Here is a 20,333-nt window from a genome sequence, read left to right on the forward strand (position 1 = left end):
TTAATGGTTACGTCAGGTTGTACGTGCCTAGATGCAAGAGTTAGGGTGCTTATACGTAGAATGCAGGTAGCAGCTTACCTGGAGCCAGCAGCAACGTGCAGCTTAAGCTTCTCACAGACTATGAAACGCATAGAAAGCTGTTGATCAATGCAAAACTTACCCCGTCACATACCGAGAAGTTGTACTGATCAACTGCTTTCTTGTTCATAGCCAATGAAAAGCTTCAGCTGCATGTTGCTGCTGGTTCCAGATAAGCGGCAACCTGCATTCTACATGTAAGAACCCTTACTCTCATAGGCCTATTATTGCATTTTTGGTGATTATTTACATTACATGTGAATTTAAATTGTGACATTCTGGAAAGTAATCCTCGTGTTAAGAAGTCACTATACATGATACTCTCCGAATAAGTCATTCATTACCTGTATAATTTCTTTTGGCTAATTAAGTGTTATTCTTGTTATATGCAGTGAAGTATTTTCTTTTAAAATGTCATAATATTATACTTGCAAATGAAGAAGCATATGCAAATATTCTAGACCATATTAGAATGAGTATTGTATTTTGGATATTGATTTGTTAATTGCTTAATATTTTTTTGATTAAAATTGTTTCCATATTAGTTGTTTTTTATATGAATGTTAAGGTGCTTTATATAGATTTGCTTCATGTTATTATTATTCTCTATAGCTGTTTCCTTTTAATTCATCAAAATTAGGAGACTCCCACTAGCATCATTTTAATTAAATCAAATCAGTATTATTATTGTATTTTATAAGGCAATGGTTAGACTATACCTTGAGTACTGCATATAGGTCTGGTGGCCTCTTTTTAGGAAGGCTGTGGATATACTGGAATAGGTATAGAGAAGGGCAGTGAGATTGGTGAGGGAAACAAAAGGATGCTCTTACCAAGAACGGCTTCAGTTATGCAAATTGCAGCATCTGAAGACCAGGCACCTGTGAGGTGACTTGATTGAGGTGTTTGCTTTGAATGGATTGAGCAAGATTGATGCAAATGACATTGATCCTTTTGCTCAAACTAAACACATGAAGTGGTATTAATTCAAATTAGCATTAGTAGTGGCATGTGATGCAAGAAAGCAAGCTTATACAGCATCAGACATATGGAGTTGCTAATGCTCCTAAAAAAACACACTTCTCATTCACTATCCATTCACCCAAAAGTTTGTTTAGTTCTTGAATTTATTTAAGTTTTCAACTTCCACGACAACAGATGAAAGTTTATTCCAGCAATCAACATCTGCTGGCTAAAGGAAACCTCCACACATCTATTCTACAACTGTCCGTCCTCAATCTGAATTTGTGCCTCCTCATGTGTGTGTGGTCTGAGAAAAGAAAGAATACCATCAGCATTGAGATGGCTCACACTATTCACGGCCTTATAGTATTAGTAAAGGCCATATCGTGTAAGGAAGCCTAAGGCTCATGCTACTCCAGCCAAAAAATAAAAATAATAATAATAAATTAAAATAAAATAAAAAAATAATAAAATTAAATAAAATAAATAATAAATAATGAGAAGAGAAAGGGAAATAGACAACTTATGCATTTCCCTCCTTCCATAGGTAAACTATCCAGCTGACCTTTGAATTTCTCCAAACTGTAGGCCTCTACCACCCACTAGCTAACTTATTCCAGTAATTTATAACTTGCTGGCTAATATAAAACTTCCTGCAATCCAGTCTAAACATCTCTCACCATAACTTGAATTTATGGCATCTAGTTCTAGAATCATTATAACTATGAAAATTTTATCCTTATTCATTTTACCCTTGCCTCTCAGAGCCTTAAACACGTCAATCAAGTCACCTCTAAGGTACCTAGTTTCCAAGCTGTGCAATCCACATATTCGAGGTCTTTCCTCATAAGGACTTCCTTTTGCCAATCTCACCAGGCAAATTACCCGTCTCTGGACCCTTTCAAGAAGCTTGATGTCTTTTTTTAGGTGCGGTCTCCACACTTGAACACAGTATTTCAAGTGTGGTCTAACAATAGCCTTATATAATGAGTTTGACTTCCTTATCTCCACTAGCAAATTTTGATAAATCATCAAATCAGCAATTTGAAAAATCATTGATAGGACACCATGGGCCTTCCTTGCCACCTGCCTACAATGATTGAAGAATTTCACATCTGACTGTATCGTAACTCCCAAGTCCATTTCTTCCACTACTGACTTTAGTTCAACTCCAACAAGTGTATAAGTTATTTTGGGGTCCTGTTCTCCCAGTGTTCAGTTTGGTTACTGTTCCCCAGGTGTTAGACCTTGCACTTTGTTGGATTAAAGCATAGCTGCCACTTTTCTGACCATCTCTGAAGTCTATCTAGGTCACGCTGGAGGAGCTCAGTTTGGTGGTTATCATTAACTACTATACCAATCTTAACATCATCTGCAAATTTAGACATCACTCCCTGTATCTCTTCATCGATGTCATTTAAGAAAATCAAAAACAACAGTGGTCCCAATACTGATCCTTGGGGAATCCCACTTCTTACATCAGCGACTCCGTAGCCAGGTGGGCAGGAGCAGCAGTGCGTAATCACGCTTCTTGATTAGACCGGTGTTCGAGCCCATGACCACCAAATACGGAGGATGTGGAAAGGTCAGGGAATGACCACTGCATATCCCCGGAGCAATATGGCCTTAGTTGCTAATGCTCCTAAAAACCAAATAACAACAACTTACATTAACTCAATCTGAGGAAGAACCATTTATCACAACCCTCTGCCTCCTGCCCTGAAGCTATTCTGCCAACCATCTAAGGATTTTCCCAGTGATTCCAACCTAGTCCAGCTTATAAAGTAACCACTCACGTGAGATTGAATCAGATGCTTTGCTTTGCTGAAATTCAAATAAACAATGTTGAAATTATTCCCTAAATCCATCTCATGAGTGACCATTCTAAAATAGCTAACCAGACTTGTTAAACAACATCTTCCTCTTACAAAATCATGCTGCATATCCTTCAGAATTCCATTTCTATCTAAATGATCCCGAATTCCACCCTTGATCCTTGCCTCCACGATTTTCTCTACTGCTAAAGTTAGACTGATTGGTTGGTAATTTCCCACTACACTCTTAAACTCGTCATTATGTATTCGAGATACACTGTCACTTTTCCAATCCAAAGGAATCTCTCCTGAGTGATGCTCTCATAATTAGACTTAATGATTTAACGCACTCACTTGCTGCCACCCTTAAAATTATAGGGTTTATGCCATCAATCCCAGGAGCCTTCCTTGCTTGTGGGCTCAAGTTTTTTCATTAAATAATCATGTGAAATTTTAATATATCATTAATAACTTATTTTTAAACTTCATTCCCATAATTTCTCATTGACATAAGGGGTTTTTCTTTTGTAAATATTGATGCAAATTAACTGTTGAGTTCATCTGCAACATTAGCTGGGGTATCTAATACTGTCTGATGTCCATTACATAAGGGTCTGATCTGATTTGTCCTTCTCTTCTTTGCAGGTCGTAAAAATAACCGATAGCTTGTGGGGGGCGGATTCACAGACTAAAAGATTAAGAGTAGCCACAGGCAGAGGTAAAAGTGATTCTTGCACTCCTATTCGATTCAGCAGCAGCCTGAAAATAAAGGTGCTGGGGGATTTCAGGGACTGGTGGGAGTCATCATGGAACAAGTAAATACATGGACTGTGTTAGGGTAACTAAGAGTAAGAACAGGTGCATGTATACTTGCATGTACACCAATGCTAGGAGTATAGTAAATAAATTTGATGAATTTGAAGTGCTGGCCAGGACATCAAATGTGGATATTGTTGGGATATCAGAGAAATGGTGCCACACAGATATAAGCAGTGCAGGATTGGAATATGGAGAGTACAATGTGTACAGAAAGGAAGGAGGTGTCATGCCATTAGTTAAGAAACACACAATCTAAGACAGTGCATCCAGTTGACATGGGTGGACAGTGCAGTGTTGAGTCAATTTGATGTGACATATGCACTGGGAACACAAAATTGAGAGTAGGAGTGTGTTATAGGCCTAATGACTCTCATGAGTACAACAAACAGTTGAACAGAGAAATAGTGGGCCAGGAAATCAGCATGTCTTATAATGGGACATTTTAACTTCCCAGATATTGATTGGAACCTAGGGGTTGGTCGCTCGCATGCTAGCAAGACTTTTGTGAATTTATTGGAGGATTATTATCTACAGCAACATGTTCGAGAGGCAACCAGATTGAGTAATACTCTTGATCTGATTATCAGCAGTGATTATTCGTGCATTAAGAATTTGCAGGTAAAAGAACCACTAGGTGGCAGTGATCACAGTGTACTGATGTGGGATTTACTTGAAGATGTAACTACTATCAGGGGTAAAGGGAAGGGTTTTTGCTTTTCTAAAGGTCACTACAGTGATCTCAGACAGTTTTTAAATAATATACAGTGGGATCAACTGATGATGTTACACAGCAAATTCTAAATGGAAGGCATTCAAAGAATTAATATTGGAAGCTACTATGCTTTTTATACTATGAAATACTGTTCGAGGTTTAGCCTAAGCGGATGTCAGATGAACTAATTAGACTTGTGGCAGAGAAAAAAAATGTATGTGATGCATATGAGCTATCAGGTGACAAAGTAGCCCATGGTAGATATAAGCTGTAATAATTAATGATAAACACCAGCCAAGAAATTAAACTGAAAATTTACTATAAAATAAATAAAATAACATACAGTGAAATGTGATGAAAATAAAATACAATGATTAAATTATAGTTACAATATGGTTAAAATATAGTTAAAAGCAATAAAATTATCTAAAATAAACTTTTATTTTAGTTAAAAGCGATAAAACAATGAAATCTGGAGCTTTCAGAGACTGCCGTCTCTTTCTTCAACCAGATATAAGCTGGTATGTGATCAAGTCACAAAGGAGATTAGAGAGTCAAAGGCAGATTACGAGAAATCTTTGGCAAATAATGCAAAGGGTTCTTTACTTATATAAACTCTAGAAGGAAGGGGATGAATCAGGTCGGACCACTTGATATCGATGGTTTGACTGTTGATGATCTAGCTCAGATAGCTCACAAACCGAATGAGTATTTTGCATCAACATTCACACGTGGTATTCTGTAGGGAAGTGGAGGACAGAAGCTTCATCATCATCAGCCATTTTCAATCCACTGCAAGATGAAGGCCTCTCCAGCAACTTTCCAGTTCCTTCTGTTTTGAGCACTGGCCATCCATTTACTACTCAAAAACTCATGAATTTCATCTATCCATCTCCGCCTTTGTCTTCCAGGTTTTCTTCTAGCTCCTCTTGGGTACCATTCTGTTATTTTCTTAGTCCATCTGTCATCATGTCTTCGAGCTATGTGTCCTGCCCAAGACCATTTTAGTTCTTTAGTTTTGATAAGAATGTCCTTTACTTGAGTTTGCTGCCTAATCCATGTGTTTCTCTTCTTATCTAACAGTCTGATTCCCAATATAATTCGTTCCATTCTTCGCTGTGTAGTTCTTAGCTTCTCTTCCATTCTTTTGGTGAGTGCCCAAGTTTCACTTCCATAAGTCATGGTGGGGAGTATACATTGATTCATTATTTTACGTTTCAGACAAACTGGGATATTGCTCTTCAGTATGTGACTATATTTCCTGAGTGCTATCCATCCAAAATTTATTCTTCTCTTGACTTCCAGCCATTTATCATTATTACAGCTAATAACTTGTCCCAGATAAGTATATGACTCCACCTTCTCAATTACTGCTCCTTCAATCATTATTTCCCTTTCCGTGGCATACTTGTTCATCATTACTTTTGTTTTAGCCATATTCATCTTTAGTCCAAAATCCTTACTAACTGTGCATAACTGATTAAGATTTTCCTCTAATTCTTTGGGATCGTGGCTTATGACCACAATGTCATCTGCAAATCGTAAAGGGTTTAGGTACTCTCCGTTCACATTGACTCCTTTCTGCGACCAGTCTAATCTTCTGAAAGCTTCCTCAAGGGCAGCAGTAAACAGCTTCGGAGATATTGTGTCTCCTTGTCGAACTCCTTTCTCGATTTTAAATTTGCTACTGTCTTTGTCTAGTCTAATAAAGGATGTAGCACTCTCATATATTTTCTTCAAAATCATAATATATGGAGTATCTATGCCTTGTCTTTCCAGTGCCCGAAACATTGCCTTATGCTGTATGGAGTCAAATGCCTTTTCATAATCCACAAATGCCATGCATAATGGTGTTTTATATTCATTTGCTTTCTCCATTAGCTGTGATATTACGTGAAGGTGATCCATAGTTGAGAATCCTGTCCTAAAGCCAGCTTGCTCTTTCGGTTGATTCTCATCAAGTATTCTTTCTAATCTGTTAGTAATGACCCTTGTGAACAATTTGTAGATATGGGATAACAAGCTAATTGGTCTATAATTTCCAATTTCTGATTTATCTCCTTTCTTATGCAGCAAAACTATGATTGCATTATTCCACTGCTTAGGCATCACACCTTTTCTAATGCACTTTGTGAAGAGCCTTGCCAGTTTTTGTGTTATGTCTCTTCCTCCCAATTTTAACAACTCTACAGTAACTTCATCTTCCCCCGGGGCTTTCCGATTCTTCATTTTCTTCAATGCATGTTCTACCTCATCAGGAAGAATATCGGGTATGTCGTATGTGTTGCTACTTTGCAATCCATCTTCCCCACTGCTGGTATCATTCCCTCGCTCCTTGTATAATTCTCTATAGTAGTATTCTGCTATTTGAATTATGCCTTCTCTGCTGTTTATAAGTACACCATCGCTATTCTTCAGTTTCAGTATCATTTGTCTTTCTGTATTACTGCTCATGGCTGCTGATTTAAATCCTTTGTTTTCCCTTAATGCTTGTTCTACTTTTCTTGTGTTAAAACTTCTTATGTCCTCTCTGAGTCTCTTTCTAATGGCTTTGCATAACTCAGTATACTCAATTTTCTCCCTGTCAGTGTTTTTCTTGCTCTTCATTTGTCGTCTTTGGTTCATCATGACAAGTGTTTCTTGACTAATTTTTTCTTCTTTGGATTTCTGTTTCCCTATAGGTTTCTTGGGCTTTATCACTTTCAGAAAGTTGTAATATTCCTCGTCGATATCTTGCTCCTGAGCAGTCTGCAGAAGCTCAAACTTGTTCTTAAGTTCCAGTACATACTGCTTTTTCTCCTCCTCTGTTATTTCAAAGACCTTTGTATTATTTACTCGAGTCAGTTTTCTCCTTTCCTTTCCTACATCTATATCAAGTGTACATCTTACCATTCTGTGATCACTTCCAACATTTACCTTATTCAGGACGGTAACATCATTCACAATATATCTTCTGTTAGTGAGGATGAAGTTAATTTCATTAGTTGTTAATCCATTTGGACTCTTCCATGTCTACTTTCTGTTCACCCTTTTCTTGAAAAAAGTGTTCATTACTGACATTCCTTGAGATTCTGCAAATTCCACAAGTCTTTCACCTCTATTATTTCTTTCACCAATTCCAAAATTTTCTATAGTTCCTCTTTCTGCGCTGTTTTGCCTTTTTCCAACCTTAGCATTGAAGTCCCCCATAATAATAGTGTAGTGGGTTTTCTGCTCATCTAGAAGACTCTCAATTTCAGCGTACATTTCTTCAACCTCTTCATCATCATGGCTCGATGTTGGTGCATAAATCATTATAATCTTTAGCTTGTACCTCTTAGAAATCTTGAGTATTAGTCTTGACACCCTTGGTGATGTACTTTTGAATTCCAAAATGTTGTTTTTTTATATCTTTATCGACCAGAAGGCGAACTCCACCCTCGCTCCTTTCACTGTTTCCATTGGTGTACAGCAGATTTCTACTTGATAAATTTATAAGTGATTCATTTCTTCTTCTTGTTTCAGCCAAACCGATGATATTCCAATTCACATTTTCTAATTCCTTTTCTAGCTCTAATATCCTGTCTTCACTGATGAGTGATCGTACGTTATAACAGGCCAAGTTCAATTTCCGTTCATGGCAGCCTGGTCATACCCAGAGATTCTTAGCACCCTCTGCTTCCACTCTGATCCTCTCGCTGCCGTAAGAGGGAGAGTGAAAGCTGCTGGGGACTGAGGGCCATTTGTATTGTTGTGCTCTCATTGCTGGAGGGTTTGGTCTTTTCCTCTTCACGCTGACCAGGCGTCTTGAAGAGAACCACTCTACACGTTCGTTGCCACCTAAGTGACGTAACAGGGCTTACCATCGAGAAGGTGTGCATGAGTGGATTTTAGGGAGGCAGGCCAACCGGACTTCTCCTAAATCTTCTGTAATAGAGAGATATTGGATCCATCAGTGTTTTAGGCTGAGTGTCTGATAACACACAGGATACCTGTTCCCCTCTAAGCCCCCTTTAATAAGACAGAAGCTTATTAAACTTTAGTAGGGAACATAATGATTTTGTAATAACTGAGAGCAAAGTGGAGGAGAAATTGTTAAAGTTAATAAGAAATAAGAAAGTCAATAAGAAAGGCACCTGGGGTGGATGGTATCAATCCAGTTATATTAAAAAAGGTGGCAAAGAAAGTAAGCAAACCCTTAGCCATAATTATGACTTCGTCCTTGGGCTCAGAGGAGCTCCCCCATGGACTGCAGATGTGCAAATGTATCCCCAATTCACAAAGGGGATCAAAGGGTGCACAAGTAATTACAGACCTGTAAGTTTAACTTCTGTTCCGGGGAAAATAATGGCATCACTGATTAAAGAAGCATTTCGGGATCATCTAGACAAGACTGCAGTTATAGTTCAGACACAGCATGTGTTTGTTAAGGGGAAGTCTTGTCTGACCAATTTGATTGGATACTACTTTGTGGGGGGCGCCCCCGTAGCCAGGTGAGCAGGAGCAGCAGTGCGTAGCATACGCTTCTTGATTAGACCGGGGTTAGAGCCCATGACCACCAAATATGGAGGATGTGGAAAGGTCAGGGAATGACCACCGCATATCATCGGAGCAACATGGCCTTATTTGATAATGCTCCTAAAAAAAAACAAATAATAATAATAAATCAATGCCTCCTGTAGTCTTCTGTCAAAAGGATATCAGAAGGATTTTGATGAATCTTGATGCTAAGAAAGCTCCAGGTCCTGATGGTATTTCTCCCCTTGGCCTCAAAACCTGTGCTCCTGAACTTATTCCTGTTCTAAAAAAGGCGGCAAAGCCTTTTTTTCACTTTTTTATTCCAAAGGTGTTTTTCCTTTTGCTTGGAAATTTGTTCATATCTAGCCAGTTCCTAAAAAGGGTGAGAAATCCCTCCCATCCAATTATTGTCCCATTGCAATTACTTCTACTGTTTCTAAAGTAATGGAGAAATCAATTAACCGCCAACTCCTAAACTACCTAGAAACCTTCCGTCTGATCAAGGATCGCCAGTATGGATTCCATCAATGTCGATCCACTGGTGATATTCTGGCTTATGTTACCCATTTATGGACAAATTCAATGGAAAAGTTCAGTGAAATGCAAGCAGTTGCTCTTGACATCTCAAAGGCTTTCAATTCTGTTTGGCATGGATGTCTTCTAAACAAGCTTCAATCTTATGGTTTGCCAACTGTTTTTAGTAATTGGTTATCCAGTTTTCTCTCTGATTGTTCACTGATGGTAATGGTAGACAGCTCTCTGTCTTCTAACTTCTCCACTAATGCTGGGGTGCCTCCGTAGCCAGGTGGGCAGGAGCCACAGTGCTTAGCACATGCTTCTTGATTAGACTGGGGTTTGAGCCCAATTCCGCATCCTCCATATTTGAGCACCAAATACGGAGGATGCGGAAAGGTCAGGGAATAACCACTGCATATTCCCGGAGCAATATGGCCTTAGTTGCTAATGGTCCTAAAAACCAAATAACTAATGCTGGTTTTCCCCAAGGTTCAGTTCTTTCCCCCACTCTTTTCCTCTCTTATATTAATGACCTTCTTCCATCGACTGGAAATCCTATCTGTAGTTTATTGTTCAATGATAGCACATTGCATTCCACTTTCCATTTTGCGAAACCTTGCCCTGCTCAATCAGCTTCAACTTCTCGAATATCTGCTACCAATTCCTTAAATGCCGATCTTCTGGTAATTCTCCAGTGGGGCAAAGAAAACCTAGTTGATTTCAATCCTTGTAAAACTCTGTCTTGCTTATCTTTGGTGACATTCTGATTTCTAGGCAAGATGATATATCTCTTTTGGGGATTTTCCTGTCTTCTAATCTGTCTTGGCATAAGCATATTACAAATATTGCTTCCTGTGCATCTAAAAACTTGATTTTCTCTTTCGCTCCCGCGTTACTTTTTTCCAAACAGCTGTTCACTCTGTACAAATCGCAAATTTGCCCTACCACGGAATATTTTTCCCACACCTGGGGCGGTGCCCCCAAAACCTCTCTCAGGCTTCTAGATTCCATTCAGAAGAGGGCAGTTAGGTTAATTTATGACTCATCTCTAACGGAGCTTCTCCACTCGCTGTCTCATAGATGTACTGTTTCTGCTGCATGCCTTTTCTACAGATACCTCCATGGGCACTGTTCTTCTGAATTGGCTTTCACTTTCAAAACAGTCCGAACACGTGCTGCAACCAGCCAATGTCCATTTACTGTTCAACTTGAAACTTAGAACCAACTTTTCATCTTCCTTGTTTATTGATTCAACTGCTGTTTTCTAGAACAACCTTCCTTCATACGTGTTTCCTGAAAATTACAGTCTACAGAAGTTCAAGTCTAATGTCAACAAATATCTTCTTTCGTCTTCTCAACCTCGAACCCAAGCATGATACTAAAGTACTATAGATTCTAATACCTCTCGTGTTTGGGATTTTCTTAAAAAAAAAACATCTAGTTGCTGTAAGATTTATTGTCCTTGGACTTGTAGACCAGTGGAATGTTGTGCTTTGGAATGACAAGTCATGCGTGGAGAAAAGCTACCTGCCTGACTATTGTCCTGACAATTAAGTTTGGCAGAGGCAGCATGATGGTCTAGGGCTGTTTTTCATGGTTTGTCCTGGGACCATTGGTTGTTTTGCACAAAACCACGAATACTGAGGTCTATCTAGATGTTCCTGCAATGTGGCAGCATGTTGAAAAGGTCCATACATGTATTAAAAGGTATGGGTGTTTTCCATGTCATACTAATTACTTTTTGACAGAATTTTTGAAGATATGACCCTTGAAAAGTTGAAGTGGCCAGCCCAGAGCTCTGACTGCAATCCTGTAGATAATGTCTGAGATGAATTGGATCATTGGGTGTGTGTGTGTGTGAGAAGAGACTGCCCAAAAAAACAAAGCCGAATTGGTTTCTGTTTTAAAGGCCAATTGCAGACAATATTGGAGGACATTTACAAACAAAACTGGTGGAGCATGTTCCACGGAGAAAAGAGGCTGTAAAAAACACTAAAGATTTCAGTATGCTGTATTAGTTTTCCTGTAAATAAAGGCTGTTTATAGATATGCAGATATTAATGGCAAGGCATTGTATATGCATGAACACATGAATTTTTCTGAAATATTTTAAAACTTTGTATCAGAAATTATACATTTGATAATACACGTTTTGTATACTTTCTTTAACAGAAAGAGTGGTTGTCCCTGATTGAACAGACCAAGAAACTGAAACCTCCATCTTCAAATGTATTTACTGATTCTGAACTTTCTGTTAGCTGTGAGTAATATTTTTCAAATAATATCTAATGAAATGTTCTATTACATATTCTTATATTTTTTCTTATTTTGTATTCATATTTCATGTCATCTGAGCCTATCTTCCAGCCTGTTACATAGTTTTTAAACATGCACTGTGAAGGTCATGAGGCATCAGTGTATCATATCTGTAAATTAGTGTATTCTTTTGTTAGATTTGCTGTTTTGCAGGATGAGAAACCCATTTCTGTGTGGGTAAAATTTATGCAGCTTTTATCCAAGACCACTAACTTGGCCATATTGTGGAGAGGGAACAATTCCGTAACAGTTCCTCACATTCTGACAGAGGAAGTATTTTTGAACTTCAATTAGATTTAGTTGTTGCAAGAACAATCATAATGGGAAGCCAGTATTTACTGGCTTCCCATTAGGACTTTAGAAACCCAATAAGTGATTGAAGGCTTTAGGAACCCAGTATTTAAATGAAACCTTTATTTATAAATAGCATTCAAGATGTTCCACAGTCATGAAGAACAAAAAAATTCCATTTTAGTTCAAAAAAGAAATTAAGAGTAAACTTAAAAAGGAAAAAAAAAAAAAAAACTATCAAATTATGAAACAAATTAAAGAAAAACATTTGAACAGAATTAAAACATCATTGTCATTATCCAGATCTATTATACAGGTCATCGTGGTGGGTACAAATTAGTCCTTCTGGTTAACCTTCACTTTTTTCTTCCATTCTGTCCTGTCAGATTTTTAGCCCTAGCAGAGGTAGATTTCTTTCTTTCTTCTTATGCTTGCCTGACAATCAATCCACCTTCTTCTTCTTGGTTTGCATCTGGATTTATTCCTATTTGTTGTTGCATCAAATAACCGTTTATCTAATCTTCCTTCTTCTATTCTATTTGCACATATCTTCCCAAATTTGCTTTGCTTATCTTTGATTGGATGTTCGTCAATCCAGGGCTTTTTCCTTATTTCTTGACTTGTAATATGGTTGTGCTATTGCCTTCATCTGTTAGTTCCTTTTAATTTTCTTGTTTCTGAAGCTTGATTCTAATTTTGTACATTTCTTCCATTTCTTACTCATAAATTAAAATAGTCCTAAAAACTTTGTTATAAATAGCTAATATTACCTTTTTTGGCTAATTTTAGTTTTGTTACAAATAAATTTGAACTATTTCTTATACTTCATCCTTTACTTATTCTCTTGTTTATTTCCATATGTAACCTTTTCTTCTTCATTAAAGACTGTTCCTAAGTATAACAAATTAATAACTTGTTCTAGTTTTTAGTTATTTAGTCTGTAGTATAAATTTTTCTTGTTTCTCCCAAATTTCATAACTTTTGTTTTTGTGTAGTAATTTTCATGCCAAAGTGTTTCCAATTATCTGCTTAATTCAGAGATTCCTGAAGATCTTGCAAATAACTATTTAACAGCACACTATCATCCACATATAATAATTATCCAGTTTTTATATCTCCCATGCTAAAATTTTTCATTGACTTCCATCGTTATGTTAATTGGTCCATGAAAATTATAAAAAGACCTAGTGATAAGGCAATGCCTTTCCTTATGTCATGTTTTTATAGGAACTTTTTATTCCCCTTAAATAATATCCTTGAATTCCATATTTTTGTAAAATTAAAACTTATTTTTCAAAAACATCTTTCTTCATAGAGATATTAAGAAGTTAATTAATTTACAGTCCGTTATTTTCTGGTTGATTGTCCCTTATATTCAACCATCTGCTCTAACATTTTCAAATCTCTCTCCACATTGAATATCTCTCATGATTTATCGCACTTCATAGGAAATGAAGCAAACATAGAAGAACTTTTGATGTTCCTAAAATATATTGACCTGTACAGGAGCATACAATTTAACATCTATAACATGTTGCCTGTAAATAAACAGGAACAGACACAATTTGGCTTCAGTAGCCCTTGTGTTGTTAAGCTCTATACCAACAACAACCACCACCTTGTGGGTGAAATGCAGTCATGTATTTCTAAGGTTGAAATATTTCCCTCTGGAATTCTACTGTGTGTGTGTGTGCGCGTGTGCGATATTCTGGTCTGAAGTGTACTCCCTCTTTTCTTTTAATGGCTGTGTCTTGATAATACCTTATGTTCAAGCAAAAAATTGTGTGTGATGTACATAAATATGCATATATTTACATATTGGGTCTTTAAGGAGTTTACTCGTTAAGTTATGAAATTTTTTGAAAATAAATATTGCTATTTTAAATACCATAAATTATAATCAAGATTTTATGTTTGTACCTCCTGGCTGCATATCAAATTCATAATCATTAATCTAAAAATGATAATTAAGAATTTAATACCAATAATCCATTTTTATTATTTAAACTTAAAAAATAAATCTATTTTATGTTCATATCATAGCTTTTGAGAGTGAATTTATTGGAAATACAGAAAATGACATTTTATCAGAAAATTCTATGAATCTTATGGAGCTCCCTGAAGATTTAGATGTGTATATTGCTCAGAGGAAATTTGAAGCAGCAGTAAAGCTTATACAAGATGGTAAATATCTTTTGTTCATATCTCTGAAGCTCAGTTTTTATATTTAAATCTCAACTATTCTTGTGTAAACTAGTATTTTGTAACGTGTATCTTGAATCTCATACTTTATATAATACCGTAGCATCTGAAATGGCACTCTTATTTAGTTCCTAACTGTAGTGTGTTATGTAAATAAACATTTATTCCTTGAGTGTATATTACATTTAATTTAATAAGTGTGAATGCAGATTCATGCTCCTAATTTAGTATTAATATTAGTTCTAGAATGGCTAAATAGTGCAAGTGGACTTCTTTTTCTTGCATCTGAAAAAAAAATCCCCAATCACTCATATTTCATATTTTTCCCTGACTTCTAATCCTTATTTCTACCGTGTGTGTGTGTGTGTGTGTGTGTGTGTGTGTGTGTGTGTGTGTGTGTGTGTGTGTGTGTGTGTGTGTTGTCAAAAAGAAAGCATCCAAATCCACTTTGAATTTTACCAACCTCTCTGCCTCAGTCACCTTGACAAATAATTTATCCCACTGATATGCAATGTGCTATTCAGAAGGAAAATTAATAAGATCCAGCCTTCTGTTGTTTCCTATTTTATATTTGTGCCTCCTGATTCTTATTTCTCTTTCTAATGAGAATATACATATCTCATTCTTTTTATTAAATCCCCTCCAGGTACCTGTAACCTCAGTCAGCTTCCACCTAAGGTGTTATTGCTAAACAATGCATAAGTTTATCAACCTCTGGGGTGGGAATAAGATGATGAACAAAGCAATGCTATAAAGAAACTTTATAGGAATTTTTGCACAGAGATATTAAATCTGAATGTGCACACCTCTTTCCAGTCCATGCCTTGTAAATGATTTGTGCTTCTCCCCTATCTGATTACCTTAGAACCCTTTCTAAAAGTTATTTTTTGTGTATGTACCTTTGACCTCTACATACATATCTCATTCATTTTATATATGTACACACACACACACACACACACATGGTGCACATGGCTTATTATGATCGTGGATAATGTTATCACTTTTATGAAATCCTAATCAGATGCATATGATTATGTAGCAAAAATGACATTTATTGTAATCAGTGCTTCAGTTTATATTATCACATTTTTTGCCTTATTGCAATTTATGTATGTCCAGTGTAAGTAATTACATAACATCCCAAATTGTTCTTGAATTCTTGCACGTTGCATGTCTAGTTCCTGCTGTTGTTTGATACAGTTGGTATGTTGGCCAGTGTGTTGTTATTATTTAGTGAAATAAAGTACTATATCTGTACTCCTATCTGCCTGACTGTTTTACAGAAAAGCATTAATCCATTTTTAATTCTTGATTTTACAGAAATTGTATTCAAACGGAAATCATGCCCCAGACTAGAGCAGCAAATCAATGGGCACAAAGTAGCAGGAGTGCTGTAGCTCGGGGATAATCACCTCCTTATCGCTAGTAGTAATAAATAGGTGGTATGGTTATCCCTTAGTATAAGGCAATGGTCAGGCCATGCCTTGAATACCTTCGTGCAGGTCTGAAGGGCTCATTTTAGGAAGGATGTAGAGTTGCTAGAACAAGTACAGAGAAGTGCAACAAGGTTGGTGAGGGGAACGAAGGGGGCCCTCTTACCAAGAAAGGCTCTGCAAATTGCAGCATCTGGAGACCAGGAACTTACAAGGTGTATCTGACTGAGGTGTATAAGGCCTTGATTGGTTTGAGCAGGCTCAGTGCTGATAGGATTCTTCCTCTTGCTCAGATTATAAACCTGAGGGAGCATAAATTCAAATTGAGGAAAGCCAGTTGTAGAATAGATGTGCGGAAATTTGCCTTTAGCCAGAGGGTAGTTGATTGCTGGAACAAACTGCCATCTGTTGTTGTGGAAGTTAAATAAATTGTGTAAAAGTGTGTAGCTTAAATAAATTCAAGGAAGAACTGGACAAACCTTTTTTTTTGGCTGATGCTGTATAAGCTTGCTTTCTTGCATAATATGCTAATTTACCATTCGTGATCTGAAAACAGCTCTCATCCTTATGAAGGCAGGTGCTGCCGGACCACATTACATCCATTATGTTATGATTAAACACCTTTCACCAAAATCTGTGGACCACTTGCTTTTCTTATATAATAGAATCTTCCTTGAAGAGCAGTTTCCAGACACCAGGTGTTTGGAATTTTTGGAATTCTAGAATTGTCTGGAATTCTTGCTTTTGCTAAGCCAGGAAAGGATCCTAAATTCCAGGGTGCAAAAAATAACTTTGCAAGGTATACAGTGGACCACCGCTTTACGGTTGGTTCACTGTATGATCAAATCATTTTACGATGGACTCTCCATAACAAAATACCTTTCATATACAATATGTGGTAAGTGCTGGTCATTGTGATCATGTTTGCAAATTGAATTTCTATTAAACGGCGATTCTAATAAGCAGGCTATAAAAGTAAAGATCACAAATTTACACTTTATTACATTACCAATTAACAAAATTAAATGCTATGTGAAAATTGGAATAATATTTTCTACAGGTTAACAAAATGAAAATAAATTTACATTTGTGTACATCGCTTAATTAATATGTACTGTAATATATACATACTAACTAGTTGATGTTTCTGTTCTCTGACATTTTTTAGGGTTTGTAAAATTTAAAACAGTAAAAAAGATAAGCTTATTTATGTTGTTTACATGATTAAAGAGGAAGGGGAAACATTTCACTATAATAACGTAAAAATCCACAGAATTCCAGTTTTTTTTTTTTTTTTTATGTGACCCCCAAACACGAGAGGTATTAGAACCTATAGTACTTAGTACCATGCTTGGGTTGGAGGTTGAGAAGACGAAAGAAGATATTTGTTGACATTGGACTTGAACTTATGTAGATTGTAATTTTCAGGAAATACGTATGAAGGAAGGTTGTTCCAGAAAACGGCAGTTGAATAAATAAATGAGGAAGATGAAAAGTTGGTTCTGTGGGTTTGAAGTTAGCATTAGTAGAGGCATTTGATGCAAGAAAGCAAGCTTATGCAGCATCAGCCAAAAAAAAAAAATAAATAAATAAAAAATAACCACTTCCACTTCACCCCTCTGTTCATTCGAAATATCTGTCCAGTTGAGCCTTAAACTTATTTAGGCTATTACTTCCACGACAAGGGATGGAAGTCTGTTCCACCAACCAACCACCCGCTGGCTAAAGGCAAATTTCCGCACGTCTATCCTACAGCTGTCTTTCCTCAATTTGAATTTATGCCCTGTCAGGTGATTATTCTGAGCAAGAGGAAGAATCCCATCAATATTGATGAGATCCTTGCATCTTTATACACCAAGAGGCTTTATACACCTCTATCAGATAACCTCACTGGTGCCTAGTCTCCAGACACTGTAATTTGCAGAACTTAAGCCTTTCTTTGTAAAAACACCCTTCTGTTCCATTCACTAATCTTGTTGCCCTTCTCTGTACTCGTTCCAGCATCTCTACATCCTTCTTGAAATGAGGCCTCCAGACCTGTATACAGTACTCTAGGTGTGGTCTGACCATTGCCTTAAACAAGGGAATAATCACCTCCTTATCCCTGCTAGAAAAATTCCTATATATCATTGAAAATACACCATGAGGTACTCTTGCAGCCCGTCTGCACTGCTCAGAGAACTTCATATCTGCCTGCACAACCACCCCCAGGTCCCTTTCATTCTCTACCACCCTCAGTGTAGTACCATAGAGTTGATACGTTGCTCTGGGGGTTGCTGTTTCCCATATGTAGTACTTTACATTTGTCAATGTTGAACTTCATTTGCCACCTCTCAGCCCATCTGCTCAACCTTCCAACCTTTTCGTTGCGCAGCATAGTGTCAGTAGTGTCGTTGGCAACCCTGCCAACCTTTGTATCGTCTGCAAATTTGGACATTAAGCTTGATATACCATCATCAATATCATTTATAAATACAGAAAACAATAATGGACCCAATACTGAACCTTGAGGGACTCCACTAATAACATTAGTCCACGATGAGCAGTGTCCATTGATTACCACTCTCTGTCTTCTCCCCCTCAACCACCCCTTTATCCATAGCAGCAATTTGCCTCCAATGCCACACTGCTCCAACTTGTGCAGCATTCTTCCATGTGCAACAGTATCAAAAGCCTTTCTAAGATCCAAGTATATAATATCAAAGTTATTCCCTTCATCCAGTTCTTTTGTGACTGCATCATAGTATCCAATCAAATTGATCAGGCAAGACTTCTCCTTAACAAAACCATGTTGTGTCCGAGCTATAACTGAAGTTGGACAGTAAATGGATGTTGGTTGGTGGCGGCACGTGTTCGGACTGTTTTGAAAGAGAGAGCGGGAATTATAGAAGCCAATTCAGAAGAACAGTGCCCGTGGAAGTATCTGTAGAAGAGGCATGCAGCAGAAACAGTACGTCTATGAGAAAGCGAGTGGAGAGACTCTGTTAGAGATGAATCATTAATTAACCTAACTGCCCTCTTCTGAATGGAATCAAGAAGCCTGAGAGAGGTTTTGGGAGCACCACCCCAGATGTGGGAACAATATTCCATGGCAGGGCGGATTTGCAATTTATACAGAGTGAGCAGCTTTGGAAGAAAAGTAACGCCTAGAGCGAAAGAGAAAACCAAGTTTTTTAGATGCAGAGAAAGCAATATTTGTAATGTGCTTGTGCCAAGAGAGATTAGTAGTAGTAGTAGTAGTAGTAGTAGTGGCATGTGATGCAAGAAAGCAAGTGTATGAGCTTATGAAGCATCAGCCAAAAAAAAAAAAAAAAAATCACACCATTCCCTCCAAATGCCTGTCCAGTTCTTCCTTAAATTTATTCAACCTATCAACTTCCACGACAGATGGAAGTTTGTTCCAGCAATTAACCACCCGCTGGCTAAAGGCAAATTTCCGCACATCTATTCTACATCTGTCCTTTCTTAATTTGAATTTATGCCCCCTTAGGTTCGTAATCGGAACAAGTGGAAGGATCCCATCAGAATTCAGCGTGCTGAACCCATTCAAGGCCTTATACACCTCAATCAGATCACCGCGCAGGTGCCTAGTCTCCAGCCACTGCAATTTGCAGAACTTAAGCCTCTCTTGGTAAGAGGATCCCTTCATTCCCCTCACCAATCTTGTTGTCTCTGTACATGCTCAAGTAAATCTACATCCTTCCTAAAATGAAGCCCCCAGACCTGTACGCAGTACTCAAGGCGTGGCCTGACCATTGCCTTATACAGAGGGACAATCACCTCCTCCCTGCTAGCAAAATTCCTATATATCATTGGTAAAATCCCATGACCTGCCCTGGCAGCCTGTCTGCATTGCTCAGAAAACTACATATCTGACTGCACAATTACTCCCAGGTCTTTTTCATTTTCTACCACCTTAAGTGTAGTACCACACAGTTGGTACGTTTCTCTGGGGTTACTTCTACCCATATGCAGTACTTTGCATTTGTCAAGGTTAAACTTCAGTTGCCACTTCTTAGCCCATCTGCCCAAATTATCTAGAGGCATATGATGCAAGAAAGCAAGCTTATGCAGCATCAGACAAAAAAACCCGCTCCCATTTCACCCCTCCGTTCGTTCCAAATGCCTGTCCAGCTCAGCCTTAAATTTATTTAGGCTATCAACTTCCACAACAGAGAATGGAAGTCTGTTCCACCAAGCCTGTTTCAAAAGTAAAAAACAAAGATAAAAAAAATTTTAAAAACCAGAAAAGAAAAAAACGAAAACGAAAACAAAAACTCCAAAATAATACGAAAAATAATGCTCAGAAAAATCACAGAAACTCCCATACAGGATCGACCACGCACTCTTGTGCGACCGCCCCCCTTGCTTGTTGATCAACAGCAGAACAATGAGGCCACATATGCTTATCTATAGGCCAGTATGGTTCCTGGGGTTGATGGCATATACCCTATAATCTTAAGGGAGGCGACAAGTGAGTGCATTGAACCATTGAAGCTAACTATGAAAGCATCACGACTTGGGAGTGATTCCGTTGGATTGGAAAAAGTGCCAATCAGTGGTGTATTCGTTCCGGTACTTTTTTCTAAATGTTTTCTGTTTATTAAACTACATGGTCAGTGGCGGATTAAGGACAGTTGGGGCCCCTAGGCAAATTATATTTGGGGCCCCCTAAAAAATAATAATAAA

The 20,333-nt window shown here is 37.6% G+C and overlaps 1 protein-coding gene across 3 annotated transcripts in view; it reads left to right on the forward strand.

Annotated features, from left to right (window-relative positions):
- Exo84 (exocyst complex component Exo84) overlaps positions 1 to 20,333 on the forward strand; it is a 210,753-nt gene that overhangs the window by 99,052 nt on the left and 91,368 nt on the right. For all 3 annotated transcript variants that reach the window (XM_090373093.1, XM_090373094.1, XM_090373095.1), the window contains 2 exons: positions 11,572 to 11,659; positions 14,050 to 14,190. In XM_090373093.1, the coding sequence (XP_090229219.1) occupies positions 11,572 to 11,659; positions 14,050 to 14,190 (229 nt within the window). The remainder of the gene's footprint in view (positions 1 to 11,571; positions 11,660 to 14,049; positions 14,191 to 20,333) is intronic.

This window comes from Mastigoproctus giganteus, chromosome 5 (assembly GCF_048544385.1).
Source record: "Mastigoproctus giganteus isolate SK-2022 chromosome 5, ASM4854438v1, whole genome shotgun sequence".
In the NCBI taxonomy this organism is placed as follows: domain Eukaryota; kingdom Metazoa; phylum Arthropoda; class Arachnida; order Uropygi; family Thelyphonidae; genus Mastigoproctus; species Mastigoproctus giganteus.